General features: G+C 41.4%; 1 protein-coding gene across 1 annotated transcript; it reads right to left on the bottom strand.

The window, feature by feature from the left end:
• Nucleotides 1–3085: 3085 nt before the first annotated feature.
• Nucleotides 3086–6700, bottom strand: LOC129163364 (zinc finger CCHC domain-containing protein 12-like). Its single transcript, XM_070550926.1, has 2 exons — nt 6011–6700; nt 3086–5191 (listed from the first exon to the last, which is right to left on the bottom strand). The coding sequence occupies exon 2, from the start codon at nt 4721–4723 to the stop codon at nt 3086–3088; it is 1638 nt and encodes a 545-aa protein (XP_070407027.1). The 5' UTR covers nt 4724–5191; nt 6011–6700.
• Between the last annotated feature and the right edge of the window lie 11087 nt (nt 6701–17787).

Here is a 17787-nt window from a genome sequence, read left to right as displayed (position 1 = left end):
GCTTTGTCAGGGAGGGCCTTCCGACGGATACATCTTTCGCAAGTTTTAACTTTGATTTCGATATCACTAGCCATTCTTGGCCAGTAAAAACGGGACCGAATGAGATCTGTCGTACGTTCAACCCCAAGATGCCCCATATCATCATGTAGGCTTTGCATGACTGTTGAACGTAATGAATCAGGCAAGACTAACTGCAATGATGTCTCTGGTCCTAATTGGCGTCTCCGGTACAGTAAATCATTTTGAAACTCAAACCGTTTCCACTCTCTCAAAAGGTTAAGAACCACCGGGGGTTCTGCAATAGTATCAGTTGGCGGTTTATTGTCAGTCATAAGCAGCTGAATGACTCGGCCAATGGTTGGATCTTTCCTCTGCAAGGAGACAAGGTCAGCATGGTTATACTTGGGCACAGCAAAGAAACTGTCACTATTGTCTTCCAACTGGAATAGGTCTGGAATGGCCGCTGCAGACATGGCAAGTGACTGAACTAAACCACAAGGAGAATCAGTCTCATCCAAGACCATGTGCTTTTGGCATGTTGCCTTCACTGCTTCGGCTTGAAGTTGAAGCTCGACTTCTTTGACAGAGGATAAAAGATGAGATCGGAACTCATCTAGTCGTTGGCATTCCTCAGTGAATTTTGAGTTGTCTTCAGGTTTATCATGCAGCCTCCTAGACAGGCCATCCGCGTCAACGTTCTGTGTACCTGCACGGTATCTGATGTCAAAATTATAGGTGGACAACGCAGCTAGCCAACGATAGCTCGTTGCATCGAGTTTTGCTGTTGTTAAGAGGTAAGTTAACGGATTATTATCAGTAATGACAGTGAATGTGTTCCCATACAAATAGTCATGAAACTTATCTGTTATGGCCCACTTTAAGGCTAGAAACTCCAACTTGTGCGCAGGGTACCTAGTTTCACTAGAGCTTAAACCGCGACTTGCATAAGCGATTACCTGTGTGACACCGTTTTGCACTTGGTATAGCGCTGCACCGAGTCCGGTCGTACTAGCATCTGTGTGTACAAGATATGGGAGTTTTGCGTCAGCGTAGCCAAGAACTGGCGAAGTGGTAAGTTTTTCAATAATAGTTTGAAAGGACTTCTCACAGTCTTGGCTCCAACGATTCCCAAAGGGTTCTTTGGGGTTCAAGTACTTTGATCTACATGGTGGTGTTTTAAAGTTTTTCCGTTTGGGTGGATAACCAGCCGTGAGAGATGTTAGTGGCTTGACAATATTTGAGTAATCTTTAACGAAGCGTCGGTAATAACCGGTAAATCCTAAGAAAGATTGGAGTTCCTTCAAAGTCTGAGGCTTCGGCCATGTTTTGAGTGCTTCCACCTTATCTGGATCGGTTTTTATGCCATCTCGAGATACTATATGTCCAAGATAACGCACAGATGTCTGGAAAAAACGACACTTATCTGGTGATAGCTTGAGTCCGTATTCTCTAAGCCGTTCAAGAACGTGAGAAAGTCTGGTTTCGTGTTCTTCCAAGGAGTTGGAAAAGACGATCAAGTCGTCTAGGAAAACTAACACTTCCTTCAGATTAATGTCCTTCATACACTTTTCCATAACCCGTTGGAAAGTGCTTGGAGCATTTGTTATTCCTTGTGGCATACGGTTAAATTCATAAAACCCAAACGGGCAAACAAAAGCAGTTTTAGGTTTATCCTTTTCACACATCTCTATTTGATAGTAACCTGACTTGAGGTCCATCACAGAAAACCACTGTGATCCAGCGAGAGCAGAAAAGGACTCCTCCAAGTTAGGCAGGGCATATGCGTTGCGAATGGTTTGCAGATTAAGCTTTCTATAGTCTATACATAGACGTACCTCACCATTCTTTTTCCGAACTACCACTATTGGTGAGGCAAATGGAGACTCCGACTCTCTTATTATACCGGTTTCCAAGAGGGCTTCCAAATGTTTTCTCACGGCTTCATAATCATGTGGATGGATCGGCCGAGATTTCTGTTTGAATGGGGTCTCGTCTTTTAAGTTGATGTGATGTCTTATCTGTTGTGTATGACCAAAATCAAGATCGTGGTGCGAAAACACATCGGAGTAAGTGTTAAGTTTGTTGGTGATCCTCCCTTTCCATTCTTCGGACAAGGGCGAAGTACCGAAGTCAAAACTGAGAGGAGGGTTTGAAGGTGAAGTCTGTTGCTGCGAACTACACGCCGCAAGTACTTTCTGATCACTTTTGTCAGGTTCTGGATATGGCATAACACGATCGGCTTTAACTAACTCAGCGATCACACAGTTAGTGGGTAATGTGATGTCATGGTTAGTTTCGTTTCTTAGTACAACAGGTACTTTGTATGGACCATGTGAAGGTAAGGAAATGAGGCAACAGTCTACAATTATACCCCCTGGTAGAGAACCATTGGTGGGTTGTTCAATGAGTGCATAAGGCTCATGCTTGTTTTGGCTGGGTTGCATAAACCCTTCTAGTAACAGTTTTTTATTTGCAGGGAGAACTTCTTGGGTTCTCCCTCGAAGCTTCACCACACCAACTCGTCCATCTTTGCTTTGTTTTTTTCTGACTGCTAAGGCTTTTAGCACGTGTTGGTACCCATAAGAGAGTGCCTTGGAATCAGGTAAGTTATTGGCAGACAATTGCTCATACAAAGGATCGAGTGTGTTTGTGCCAATGAGTAGTGGTGTATCAGAGTTTGAGCTTATATCCGGAACCACTAACGCAAGGGTAGGTAACTCAAGTCCAGACTGATCGAGCTCTTTTGGAAATGTGACACTTATCTCTATGTATCCTAAATAAGGAACTGCTTGACCGTTTGCGCCCTCGACTTCTAACAGATTACTGATGGGTTTAATTGAGAGGTCAGGTAAGTGTTCTTGGTAAAAAGAATTGGCAATGGTGGTTACCTGGGACCCTGAATCCAGTAAACAATTACATTCAACACTGTTAACTGAGACTGTAGCTGTGCATCGCCCACCCACTAATCTTTTGGGAAGTTTTGGCACTGAATGAGCATGAACTGGCTTGCAAAAAAGTCTCTCTGTCCTTTCCTTAGAGGGACTTGGTTCTACTTTAGCACCTATCTGTCCCACGATAGGAGCTTCTACCGGTTTAAAGGAGGAGACTGAGCAATTGGCTTTGACATCTCCCACTCGCGCTGCTTCTGTCTAAGAGCAAGTCTTTTAGTTGCAACTAGTGCTGGATTTGGCTCGTTGCTACAGCTAGAAGCTATGTGCCCATCTTCTCCGCACTTAAAACAGTATCCAGGCTTTGGTCTGGGCACCACTGCTGTTATCTGCTGAATCTGTTTGGGCTCATCTGGAATTTTAGTCCCCACACGGGGTTTTGACTCTTTTTGAGTTTTCTTTGCCTTTTTATCTGTGTTGTTAACCTTAAGCTGTGCAATTTGGCTCCTGAGCTCAGCGATTTGTTTGCGTAAGTCATCACAGTTATCATCTATTTCCAGTTCACAAGTGTTTTTACTCTGAGAGCATGTTGTTTGCACATTTGAATACACTCTAGTTCGTTGTGCCCCTAAGTGTTGTTTCATGCGTGCTGCTTTAGTAGCCTGTTTGTCTTCTTCAGTGCGCAGTTTGAGGAGAAGTGCTGTAAAATGAGGCGGGTTGTCTTTCTTTTGTTCGAGTTGCAGGTTTGAAATCAGCGAGCTGTCCCAACAGCCTCTGCAAAACTGCTTGAGCAGCTGCTGGTCGGCGTCACTGGAGGAAATTCCATTCCTCTGAATAACTAGGTTTAACAAGGTGTATAACCTCTGAAAGTAATCGGAAGGTTTTTCACCACTGTCCTGGTTTGTGTTTAAGAAGCGAGCAAAGAGCTCGTCGCCGTCTTCGACAGCTGCGTAAGCTGAATCGAGATGTTCAAGGTACGTCTCCGGGTCGGATTTTGGACTAAGAGCTTTAACGATGCTCGCTGCTGGGGCTGACAGACTCTCCACGATTCTTCGTACAATTTGGGACTTGGTGAGTGAAGGATCATTTATGCATAACACTACACTACTACGCCAAGTATCATAGTCAGTTTCAAAAGAAGGGTGTGGAACTCGCCCTGAGAACGGTTTTAGTCTGTATTGTGAAGTAGGCGGAGGGATAACCTCACTGCTTTTAACAATGTGTTCCACAATAACTCGCTGAACCTCAGGTGTGTTTAAAAGATTTGGTGGAATGCAAGGGTTTTGTTTTCCAGTCTCTGTAGGTGGACAATTGTCCTTTGAGTTGTTCATATAGTTAACTTCTGGTGTTAAAGGCAGGGAATATGTAACTTGGTCACTATGGAGCATTGGCTCTGGTTCAGTGACTGGTTCAGATGCATGGTTATCCCTTCCTAAAGATTCCCCAATTTTTGCCAGTTCCTCCATTAGAAGGTCTTTAAATGATTGATTGCTACGCGCAGCTATGTCCCTGAGCTCTGACAGATAGGCATCAGTGGCAGATGTGCTAGTTTCTAGACTGTACGCGCTGGCTAGGTCTTGAATATGAAAGAAAACATCTGGGTTCCTAGTACAAGGTTTGTCATAGGGTAAACATTGTTTCTTTAATTCCTTAACAGTGGCTTCATGTTGAAACTCCACAATAATCTGATCACAGTTTGGTAACTTAATGCGCCTGTTAACTGGTCCGAATCCTTCCATAAACCCAAAGACTTCGTTATCAAGGTCTGTATCAGTTAACCCACTGATTAAAACAGCATTTGAAACCTTGACCTTTTCTGTTTTTACAACTTCCATTTTAAAACACTCAAAAGTACCAATAATGCCAAAATGGCAAACCACTGTGACCTCCAGGCACTCTTATGATGTCAGTCAATGGTTAGCTAAGGTAACAACTCTACAATTCTCCTGGCTGGCTCGCCAAGTTTTATGTAACCGGATTACAGGATACAATAAGATAATTAAAAGAAAAAATAAACAAATGGTCGGTATGAGATTTGATCATATGAGTCACAAGTCAGCCGGCGTCAAGTCAAATCCCCACGCTTGGGGTGAAAGTCAGAGTCCGGTGGTGCGATTTTTTCCTACCACACCGTTGAGATTGTTCACAGAAGAGAGCAGTCTGCTCTTCAGTTACTTGAGATGTCCTGGTTCGTTCAGTGGTTAAGGCTCGCCATCTCCCTCGTCAGGAAGAAATCCAGTTCTCGTTCCAAGTGAGTGATCATAGGAGTCGGGATCAAACCCAAGGAAAAAAAAAAACCCAGCCTGTAAACAACAGGACTGTTAGCAAGTTGGCATCGACCCTTCTCGTCACATCACAGCATAAAGTCTTACAGACTTAAACAAATGCTTCACTCTATTGGCATAGCCAATCATGTTTGGGTTCACAGTTCAACTAACATAACATCAATTTGATTGTCTATTAAAATAATTCTCAGTAGCTCTGGAAATACAATTACATATGACAACAATTGTTCAGCTCAATAGGCTCAGTTAGATTCTATTACTCTACACTATTCGACAAGAAATACATTCATGACAACAAGGATACATTTAGTTGTGTTTCTATACAGCATTGTGACACCTTGTATATCTGTAACACAATAAATAAATAAATAAATAAACAAACAAATAAATAAATAAATAAATAAAATTTTCTATAACAAAATTAAACAAAATATAAATTCTGGTCCTTTGGTCCACCTTTGTAAAATAATTCCTCCCTAATCAGTTAGCTTTTATTTATTTTTATTTATCTATTTTTTTTATTATTAAATGTTTGGTTAAGGGACGCATTGCTAATTCTATGGCGTTAGCTATAACGCCCCTGAGGACCTTGTACATCTAGGCTGTACCACCGTTAACTGGCGGTTTGAGCCGTTAACTCCTGGGAATCCTATATGCCGTACCGCCGTTAACTGGCGGTTTGAGCCGTTAACTCCTATATGCCCTACCACCGTTAACTGGTAGTTTGAGATGTTAACTCCTGGGATCTAACGTCTAGCAGCCCACTGCTGTCACCTCGGTTGCTGTAATTAGCTTTTTGAATTTAATAATTTACTGAATTTAATCTCATTCACTCACCAACGCGCTCCAACGGTTCCCTCCTACAGAGGATTGGTTCACTCTGTCGTCTCCACACAAATCTATAAGAATGGAATTAATTTGATAAGCTATTTAAGTTTCCTTTTTTTTTTAAGTTGCATCCTTAGCTTTTTCTCTTCTTTTTTCTTTACTCACCGCGTTGGTTCCAAGTTCCTAGCTCTTATTAGAAGGAGTCAAGTCCGCCTCTCCCTCTATCTATGCGGCACCCAAATCAGGGTTCTTCACGGCCTCGACCGTTGTTTTTTTTTCTCTCTCTCTCTCTCTCTCTAACCGCTCAGTCTTTGCTTTCTGTATCTGCGTGCTGCACAGCCGTTTGTCTCTCCTCTCGCTCAGCTGCGTCGCACGGTTTTATTTCGCGGAGGCGGGACTTATTTCTCTCAGCCAATGAAATTTCAGATTCCCACCTGGACCAATAGTATACAGCTTTCCTCTTCTGTTTCTGTTAGTGATGTTCAAGATTCTTGTTTTAACCGATGTTTAATATTAAACTCGTTATTTTAGTTATTCACCCTTCCAATAATTCATTATGAAATTATCTATTAGTTAATTAGATATCTATTAATTAGTATTGTTAATTTCCTTAATTTATATTTTATATTTTATCTAAATTGAGGATGGATCATATTAGTAAGCCAATTAGTTAATACCTCATTAAGGTTCTAGCTTCTGGGTTACAATTAGCATTAGCAAAAGCTCCTCCAGGCTTGTATTCTTTGTGGAGATAAAACTTCAACTTTACAAGTCAGTGGTTTTGTTGCTGTTATCTAATCTGGGATGAGATGTACAAATATCAGGAAATAAGACTCCAAATCCTGTTGTCTGAAGCTCAGCTGTGATGTTGCAGACTTGGCCCTGGTATGGCAAGTGTTTGTAGGCCTGTTTGTTCCCTGAGTACTGCCTGCAAGGCATTGGTGGTGCCGGGGTGCAGTAGATTCACTTCTGGCAGTGCGCCAAGGGCAGCTATTGTGTGTGGGAATGGTTGAATGACTGATTTTGTTGTAAAGAGCCTTGGGGAGTTGTAGAACTTGATGCTATACAGTAGAGATGTGGACTCGAGTTACATGACTTGGACTCGAATCAGATTCAAGTTATTATTTTAATGATTTCTGACTTGACTTGATAAAATCTAAAAAGACTTACGACTTGACTCGGACTTGAACGCCAATGACTTGCGACTTGAATCGACTTGCATCTGTTGACGTGATCATGACTTCAGCATATTTGATATTTTAGCACTTAAGTGGCACGACATGGACAAAAATCATTAATCATTCTTCGTTCTGGGTTTGATCTTGTTCTGCTAAATGCAGCAGCACTTTGTTTATAATCAGTTTCAGTTGCACTTTCTGCTTGTTTGAGAAAATTAATTAAGCTTTAAGATGTTTTATTTCTGTAATTTATTTCTTATCATTGTCATTAAATTGAAGTTTGACAGATGACTTGGTTATGACTTGATAATTCAAAGTTAAGGAAGTGGACTTGACTTGGACTTCCACATCATTTACTTTGGACTCGACTTGGACTTGGTTGTCTTTGACTTGGACTTGACTCAAGACTTGACTGGAAAGACTTGTGACCGCCTTGTGACTCGCAAAGCGTGACTTGGCCACACCTCTGCTATGCAGGCTATTTATGTCAAACGGTGACCCTTTCTGTTTTTAACCATGTCCTTTAGCATATAAGGAGCATAAACCGAGTGTTCTCACCTAATTTTAAGTTTCCCAACTCCATAATCTCCAACTAGGCTGAATGTAAGACATGTTCTTTAGAGCTACTTAAATATGCTAGTTTAACTAGTTTACTAGGTTAGGGCCGGCTCCTGTCTTTGCCTGGGACATTATCACTCAGTCTCATCAGTTTTGAGCTCAAATAAATGCGCCAATTGTCATTCAAGATGTTTCCTCAGTCGTAAATGAATCCTTGTTAGTCAGAGTCTCAGGGGTCAAGGTGGTGACTTGCAGGCCAGACACTTGATTCTCAACACCCACACTTGAGAGTCAAGTATGTTTCTAGACCTTCCCATTTCTCAAGTGAGATGTTCAGGTCACAGAATACAAGGTGCAAATGGTGGTAAAACCACCTGGGGAGGGATGGTAGAGTTGAGTGAAAGTGGTGGAAAGGCAGTGCTGCAGACATCCTTCAGTCCATCTGTCCAGAAGAACACACATTAGGAAGGGACAGGCTCCTGGAAGGACAGTTAACAATGTCCCACCAGCTTGTAGGAAAGGCTGTAATGATCACATCACATGAAAAGAGCCAGAGTGCAGAGAATCTACTGTAGAACCAAAACTGAAACAATGTAGAAATACTTTAGAGAATTTAGCACAAACTGTAGCCTGCACAATATATTAGGGATGACGGTGGCACAGGAGTTAAGGGTTTGCCAGATAATCGGAAGTTTGCAGGTTTGAGCCCCACTCAGTTTGTCGCTGTTGTTGTGTCCTTGGGCAAGACACTTAACGCCCCTTGCATGCTAGTGGTGGTTGGAGGGACCAGTGGTGCCTGTGCTCGGCAGCCTCGCCTCTGTCAGTGTGCGGCAGCTGTGGCTACATTGTAGCTCATCCCCACCAGGGTGTGAATGTGTGTGTGAATGGGTGAATGACTGATTGTGTTGTAAAGCACCTTGGGGGGTCCCAGGGCTCTAGAAGCATACAAGGTCTGAGATGGTACGGCTCCCATCTACCTGAATCCTCTTGCAAAGGCTTGCTTCCCGGCCCGGCCGCTTCGGTCATCACAGGATCGTTGGCTAGCAGTGCCTACACCACACTCCGGGCAATCCAGACTCTTCTCATGCATCGTTCCACAAATGTTGAATGACCTTCCGAGCACTACCAGAACAGCAGCTTCCTTTTCAATTTTCAAGAAACTCCTGAAGACCCTGCTCTTCAGAGAGCATTTTCTTAACTAGCACCCTCCCTGCACCCGTCCCCCTCTCTACCTTCCACTTCTTTGTTCCCTCCTCTCCATGATTGATGTCAAGTTGTTGTTGTTGTTATTGTTGTTGTTAGCCTCAAGGGCAACATCCAGATTATCACTTGTAAGTCGCTTTGGACAAAAGCGTCTGCTAAATACATGAACATAAACATAAACATAGAAGGCGCTATATCAAATACAGGCCATTTACCATTTACCATTTACCATATTAGGACATGGTGCATGCTAAAATAAACTGACTGTGTCAAATATACGTTGGATAAAACTAAAGGAGAACCTGTTCATTCATTCATTTTCTGCACCAGTGAAGTTGTGGTGAGAGTAGAAGGACACCCTGGACAGGTCTCCAGTTATAAGTGGAGATAAAACATCAGACACACACTCACGCACAGCGAGTCTCCAGTTAACCTAACATGCACGTTTTTGGTCCATGGGAGGAAAGCGGAGTACCCAGAGAAAATCCCCACATACATGGAGACAGAACATGCTATATCCATGCAGAGGCAGCAACTGAGTTTGAACCTGTGACCTTAATTCTGTGAGGCAGCAGTGCTAAACCACCATGCATCCCCAGGGGGAACCTAAGTCTAGAGAATGCATAATTGTTACACATTACTTATAGTGTGTTGACACTATGAGGATGTGTGTTGACTATGGAGGATGTGTTAACCCTCTCAGGCTCAAAATGAGTTTCAATAAAAGGACAAACAACTAAGTCCTTCAGGGGTACTTATGAGTTAAAAAATGCTCATGAAATACGTATGTGGAGTAACCAGGTAAGTAGGTTTTAACGGTGCAAATCTGCAACGCCTGCCTCCAGAGGGCTAAAAGACTGGACTTGCAGCCTTCATCAAACACTTTGATTTCTTTCTTTGATTATCAACAAAAAGACAAAATGCCGTTGATCAATGCGTTGGAAACTCAAATGGATTCAAAAATACTGAGCTTTTAGAAAACCTTTAACGGAAATTATGGGGCTGTACAGATTTGATGTTACTCCCATTTTTATGTTGTTGTGAATTTGGACAACATCTGTGTCACGTTGAGAGGAAGGTTTGGACCCAAAATGCAGTAACCCAGGATGACACGAGGCAGAAGTGGATATGAAGTAAAAATCATTTTATTTTAGGAGGCTGGGCATAAATCCAAAGGCAAATGCTGGCAAAAAAAGGCAAAACAGAAGCTCTTACATGAGCAAGATCAGGGGAACACACGAGACGGACAAAACAACACTGACAATGGACCGACAAGACACAGAGACAAGACAGGGCTTAAATACACTGGGGCATAATGGGAGGCAGATGAGCTGCAGGTGTGTGGAGTGTGGGGGGAGGACCAGGTGAAAGCAATGACTAATCAGGGAAGAAACTAACATGACCTAAGAGTGAACCTAAAAACAGAAAAGCAACCATACAATTAAAATTCTAAAGGGAAGGAGAACTACAAAATTTGGTGGGACAAACATATTAAAGAGACTAATAAAAATGAAAAGCTGAAACCATAAACACTGCAGAGGGGTGACTGGAGAAGATAACATCAAAAGGGTGCACATAAAAACACAATGGTCTTTTACTTCAAAACACTTTTTAATTCAAAAACAAATCTTGGGACATAATGCGCACCACAAATAATTCAAACTTCATCTTTTTTTTGGCAAAATATAAAGAAGTGAGGGTAACTCAAGGTTCTTGTGGAAGACATTATGATTTTATTCCAAGCATGTTACTAAAACAGAAGACAGTATCAGGACTGCTCTGGGGTTCAGAATAAAGAGGATTCAGGATGGTTTGGTTCACCCTGTCTCTAAGCACGTGTGAAAAAGTATTTGACCCCATTCACAGATTTCTTGTGGTTTTGCTTTTGTATTTTAATGTTTCAGATTTGCAAACAAAGGTCAACTTCAGACAAATATGACTGAGTATTTATAAATGTAGTTTTCAAACGCTGCTTTTATTTAACAAGAGAAAAAATTTCCCCAACCAGCTAGTTAATGTAACTGACAGTTCTGTCAGCCCCAGACCACCATACCTACTCCACCATGCCTGACTGTGGGTGTGATGTGTTAATTTTACTGCAGATGGAACAGAACACTCTTCTTTCAGAATGTTCCACCTTCATCAAGATGTCTTTGGTGAATGTGAGTCGAGCCTTTGTGATCTTTCTGGTCAAAAAATTAAATAAATAAAAACACTTTTGTCATCTTCACATCCTGAAAACCACAACGGTTTAATGTAATGTAACATCTGATCTTTAAAAACATTCGAGTGAAGGGACTGAAGTGAAAGTTTATCCTAACCATATAATTTACATAAGGTAAAACACTGGTGCACAAGGTTCCTTCATTAGAACGTCCAACCTTTATAGGTGAAACTTGAACAATTAGGATCTGGTGCAAATGTTCAATTATTTCAGTAACTCAACTTCAACGGTGAAACTAATATACAGTGGGTACGGAAAAACATCTAGACCCCAGTCCGTTTTTCACAATGTTGTATTGCAGCCATTCACTGAAATAAATTAAATTCATTTTTCATCATTAATGTACACACAGTACCCCATATTGACAAAAAAACACAGAAGTTTAGAAATTGTCTGCAAGCAAGGCCGGATTAACCATATGGGCAACTGGGCAATTGCCCAGGGGTCCACGAACTCTAAAGGGCCCAGGGCAGCAAGGGCTTGAGCAAAATACTGTATCTGTAATCTCCCGCTTTATGAGGACTATGGTGACCGTACGTCTGGTTTTCCCCGGACATGTCCACTTTTTACTCTCTGTCCGGGGCGTCCGGACTGGGGGGTTCTTGTATTGATGAAAATGTCCGGCTTTTGCAGGAGCAGGGATCGAATTATGGGGAGCTGTTTTCTACCTATATTACATAATTTATGGACTCGTTTGAGCAGAGAGCACAGAGAGCGGCACAGCGCGTTGTTGCACAGCGATCCAGGCAGCTGCTTCCAGCGCACGGTCCATTCTCAAAGTGGCGCAACCAAAAAACTATAATTAGCACACGATCGTTCATGTCCGCACATGTTCTCTATTTTCTGTCTTATTTGTGCCTGAATCGCTCTGCTACTGTGGAGCTCATCACCTGTGTTGCAGTGATTTCACCTCACGCAGCATCAAAACGCGCTCTCCGCTGTGTGGTCAGGGTTGCAACACATTCCCATTGATCTGCTCAAAAGTAACTGATGAGGTGAAAAAGTAAGAACCCAGGTAGCAGATTTTCTGGAGAGTTTAGAGGAGATGCATGAAGATTAGAGACAGAGGACAGGAAAATAGTTAAATAAAAACAAGTAAACTAAACAAAAAGTAAAATGCAGGTAGATTTATCTCCACACGTTTTTACCGGTATAAAACAATAAGTTACACACATGTAATATTTATACATCTGATACGATTCAGATCACCTTCAACACTCAGTCACACAGCCAGGGCTGTTTCAAGACATTTTGGGGGCCAAGGCAAAATGCCCCCCCCCCCCCCCCCCCCCCAACTGGGCTCCCCAGAAGCCTCTGTGTAATTCATACCCTCTCCAGTATTGTTAGTTATACAGTGTTTATAAAAGCCCCTCAGACATTACTGACATGTTCTAATATTATCAGATGAAAAACTAAATTATCAGACATGCTTCTCATCTGCTGCTTTTCTAAACTTGTAAAAAGTAACAAAACCATCTGACAGTCACTATTTGTGGATTCTCTGAAAGTTTCCATGGAGTGTGTGACAACTTATTTTATCATTGACCCTATCGTCTAATCTCACAGCTGAAACAAGCATCCTTAATAATCTGTGCACAGGAAGAGTACCGATGCTGTAGTAAAACAAAAGGTATAATAATTTATTATTAATAAAACCTTGTTGCAGCACTAAAGCAGAAAAATGAGATTTTGCAATAAATATGCTAAATATTTACATATGAATTGTTTTAAAGCCCTTTAATTGGCAGAATCTGATTAGTTCTTACAAAAAATGGGTCCCAGCGTGGTTTGTGTGGTGTTGCCATAGTGTGACGTCATAGGCACATACCCCCTGTCCTCTTTTTTGGAAATGGAAATATGGTCACCCTATATTAAACAAACTGTCCACCCGGGCTTTTGCGCTGCACAGAGACGCTTCACTGCCTATGACTTTGAACGTCAGTTGAGAGTCAGTCTCATGTAGACTGATCAATAGAGGGCCTCAAGTTAAGACTCTCTCCTCATTGGTCAGTCCACACAAGGTGGGTCAAAGGTTACCCTGAGCGGGTTACGTGATGCCAGGCATTCAAGTATTGAGTATATTTACTGCATATTACAGTAAAATATTCTGTATGTGACCATATTATGGTGATTCTTGGGTCGTGATGATGGGGCCCTTGAACATTGTTGCCCAGGGTACAACGAAGAGTTAATCTGGCCCTGTCTGCAAGTTTCACTCTCCACCTCCTGACCCGACGGCTGGCGTTGCGGAGAGTACTGTTCAAGCCCCCTCGCTCTGAGGGCCAGGAATGGATAACTGCCAAGGCTGACTTCTTGTCCCAGTCAGAGGCGGTTTTACCATTAGGCATAGGTAGGCGGCCGTCTGGGGCCCCCTAGCCCTGACCGTCGGCACCCCTCTGTTAATGCCACAATATTCTTATTACCAACCTGTGGCCGCAGACGGGATTGGACATGCGCACTTCTCATTACCATAATTCCTGAACCATTCAAGATATCATTAAAATTCCAAAAATGCTGAAAAGATTAAATGGGGCTTTTCGTGCATATACAAAACATTACGGTAGCCACCGGGATTCCCTGTCTTGAGCGCAACAAATCACAACACAGGTTCAGAGAAGTGCTGAGTTTGTCATCCAAAATGCTCCGTTTTATACTTTTGAATGGCTGATCAGATTCAAATAATTCCAACGGTTCCTAAAAGTACACAAAAGCAGCTTTCCAACCATCTATAGCATGAAGCAATCAGAGTTAGGGAAAATATCGCTACGAGGGGAAATTCTGCTGTACAGCCTGATTGAAACGGAGCGCAGCGCCGCAGTGAAAGCGGATAACGGAACGGGGAAGCTAATCAGCATAAAAACCAGCATGAAATTATGGCCATAATTTCCATAATTTCATGCTGGTTTTTATGCATGGGAATTATGCCTCAGAGAAAATCAACACAATCAATTAGGTGTCCCAGAAGGCTTATATCTGAAGACAGTCAGTGACCATGAAGAAGGACAGATCTCCAGTGAACCAGGTTATGAATGTTTGTTCCGTCTTTATATTTTATTTTTTTATTTGAACAACCCTCAACTATTTGCTAATTGTAAGATTCAGCTTCATTCCAGCATTATTTATCTTTTTACCATAAAGAATTATTTTTTCTAAAACAAAAGTTTTTGGTATAGCAGTGCACGGTGTGCCAGAGAAGCACCCCATGGCAGTGTGAGGTGCGCAGAGTGGGACTCTGCCTGCAGCTGGAGAGAAACTGCTTCAAGGTCTACCACATCAAATAAAAACGTCTGAAAGTTTACAAAAATAAATGGTCTTAAAAACAGCTAAAAATGATACCAAGGTTCACACTTTTTTAAGATTAGATGCATTACAGTTCAAAGTTTAAATTGTTTGCCCAGTAATTTTGAAGTTCCTGTTCAGTAATAAATGTAAAAAATTCAAATCCGTTTTTTGCTTTTTTCACTTTTAAGCAGATTTTTTAAAGGCTTTAATAGAAATAAATTCTAAATACAAACCATGCACTAAAAGCTGAGGTTGTTCTGAAAAAAGGAGAGAGTTACACACACTTTGCACTTTTTATTACAATTTTACAGCCACAAGATTAAAAAAATACCAGGCGGCCCTGTTATAATTATGGTCATAAGAGGGTTATTAAGACCAAACAGGAAGTGACTGGTAGTCATTCTACTCCAATCCAGTTGGTGGCGGTAATGCACCAAATTGTTGTTTGCCAAGTGCCATAAGACCACAAATAAGAAGAAGAAGAGAGGCAGGGGCGGTCGTAACAAACCCAAAGCGATAGTCAAAACATTAAGCATGAAATGGAGTTATCCTAGTGGCTCCAATAAGAGAAAGAAGCAGCATGCTTCATAAAATACAGGGATATCCTGGACACCTTCTCCACAGTGCTCAGGATCTCAGACTGGGCTGAAGGTTTACTTTCCAACATGACAATGAATGTAAACACACAGCTAAAATAACCAAGGAGTGGCTTCATGGTGTAACGTGATGAAGGAGCCATTTCTACCCTCTAACAGCTGTTTCCTTATGACACTAAGTCAGTGTGCACGACACAGCCTCAAGGTCATGCATTCGCTTCTAAACTGTTTACGTTCCAGCAATGAAGACAGAAGAACGAAGAATGAACTCTTTTCTTTTAACTAATCAAAGAACTCTATTTTAATAAAGCTAATCCATCAAAGTTTTAGTCAATAATAAGATGTGACCAACCTGTGAAATTAAAATATTAATTACCTTATTATGATCTTAGAAATGAAGTTGTGTGACTTTAAGGATTCCAACAGGACTCATTTCACGTAGTGTTAAAAAGACACAACACATTTTTTTTTCACTGATCCAATCAGAATCTTACAGATCTGACGGAGGTGTGCTTCTGACGGTGTTTGGTCATTTTCATTCGACAATAAACCATAACATCCGAGGTATAAAACTCTGCCATGTCAGCTCGGACGTCAGTTCAAAGCATTCCAGAGCAAGCGTTGGAGTGGCCAATCCGACCTTTAACTCTTCAACCGAAAGAACCACGACAAGCTGGAAAATCCAGTCGCTCTAACAACCAGCGGCGACAACAGCTCCTTTCAGAATAAAAGCTCCACCGACCCAGACTGGGTCTGAACAGACGCCAATAAAGAGTTGTGTGCCGGAGGTAACTCGAGACAGGTCTGGTCGGAACCGCGGCTTCTTCTACAAGCTCGGTGTCCAGAGAGGGTCTGCTGGGCCTCAACATTCCTGATCTTACCAGAGGACTTCCACAAGGCAAGTAGACCGGCTTGATGGTGTCTCATGCAGTTCTAAAACTAACCCAAGCTTATTTCAAAACAACATCTTCAGTTCCCGTCAGAACTAATCGCTTCTTCGGATTTGCTGGTTCTGATTTACGTGACACGTCATCCATTCACTATCTCATCCATTTTTAGTCACTCTATACACTTAGTTCTGAAGTCAGCCCAGTTTAATTTGTTAGGAATAAAATTCTTAACTTTTAAACTTGACTCTCTATTCTCTTGTCTCTGAGTGAATACATAATGGTTACATAATCTCTGCATTAAAAAGATCCAATCTTCTGGTTTAACTAACCCACCGAACTGTAAGGTGGATTTCATATTTACTATAGAATCCCACGCCTTACGGCTTCTTAAATAAAATGTAAGAACCTCTCATTTCCCTTACAACGGTAACTCTGTGAGTGTTCTTGAATGGCCCAGCCAGAGCCCTGACTTAAACCCAATTGAGCATCTCTGGAGAGACCTAAAAATGGCTGTCCATCAACGTTCACCCTCCAACCTGACAGAACTGGAGAGGATCTGAAAGGAGGAATGGCAGAGGATCCCCACATCTAGGTGTAAGAAACTTGTTGCATCATTACATGACATGGCTGTAGTAGCTCAAAAGGGTACTTCTACTAAATAGTGAGCAAAGGGTCTGAATACTTAGGACCATGTGATGTTTCAGTTTGTCTTTTTAAATAAATCTGCACATATTTCTAAAATTATGTGATTGCCTGTAAATATGGGGTGCTGTGTGTGCATCAATGAGGAATAAAATTAATTTAATTGATTTTAGCAAATGGCTGCAATAAAACAAAGAGTGAAAAATTGACAGGGGTCTGAATATGTTTTGTACCCACTGTAAGAGATAGGCTCATTCCATGGAAAGCCAGATATTTCAAGTCTTTATCTGTTATAATTGTGATGATTATGGCTTACAGTCAGACACTTAGAATATTGTAAAAAAGGTTCAATATTCTAGACTCAAAGTGTCACACTCTAATCAGCTAATGAATCCAGAACACCTGCAATTGGTTCCTGAGCCTTTATAGTGTCTCTCAGTCTAAGAGGAATTATTAAAAAAAAAAACTAACATTTGCTTCATTTATTTATTTATTTGAGTTTCTCCTGTATATTTAATGGTAGGACATTTTTAGGATTTACCACTATAAAATATTCAATCTGTTATACTAACTTGAGGAAATGGTGAGAATGGAACAGTATTAAACAAAAAAAATTACAACATACAAATACAGGTTAGTCACACAAATAGTCATTGTTTCTAGCACGGTTAAGATGTGTCCAACAACTGTAACCTTTAAAAAATTACATGCACAAACATAAACTTCCACAGGTGTTGATGCGAGGTGTTTCAGGTGTGTGACCTGACATGACCTCAGTTTGTCGATGTGCATTGTGGCAAGGTAGTAGGGATATACACAGTTAACTGGTTAAAACTGTTTTGTAACCGGGTAAAATATGTTTGGGAGGGGGGTTTAACCGTTAATAACAGGTTAAATAAGTTTAGGAAAACATGCATTCCTACAAGGTAGGGTGGATCGTTGGGTCACGCAGGTCATCTGAACACTAGATACAAGAGATATCGTCAAAAAAACATGAACACATAGTGTTATTTTACTTTTCAACACCAAGACTAGAATATATTCACATAACTGTAAATGCAACATTCTGACTATTTGTGTTTAAGACAAAGTCCGAAGCTGATCGTTTTTTGTGTTTTCCTGTTTTCATTTGCAGAGCATAGCCTGATTGATGACTCATGCCTGCGCTCTCTACTTCATTGTGATGTTTGTGTAAACAAACCCATTCATCCAA

This window comes from Nothobranchius furzeri, chromosome 5 (genome assembly GCF_043380555.1).
Source record: "Nothobranchius furzeri strain GRZ-AD chromosome 5, NfurGRZ-RIMD1, whole genome shotgun sequence".
NCBI classification, from domain to species: Eukaryota; Metazoa; Chordata; class Actinopteri; order Cyprinodontiformes; family Nothobranchiidae; genus Nothobranchius; species Nothobranchius furzeri.
Note: the sequence above shows the minus strand (reverse complement) of the source record. Positions and strands in the feature narration are given on the sequence as shown.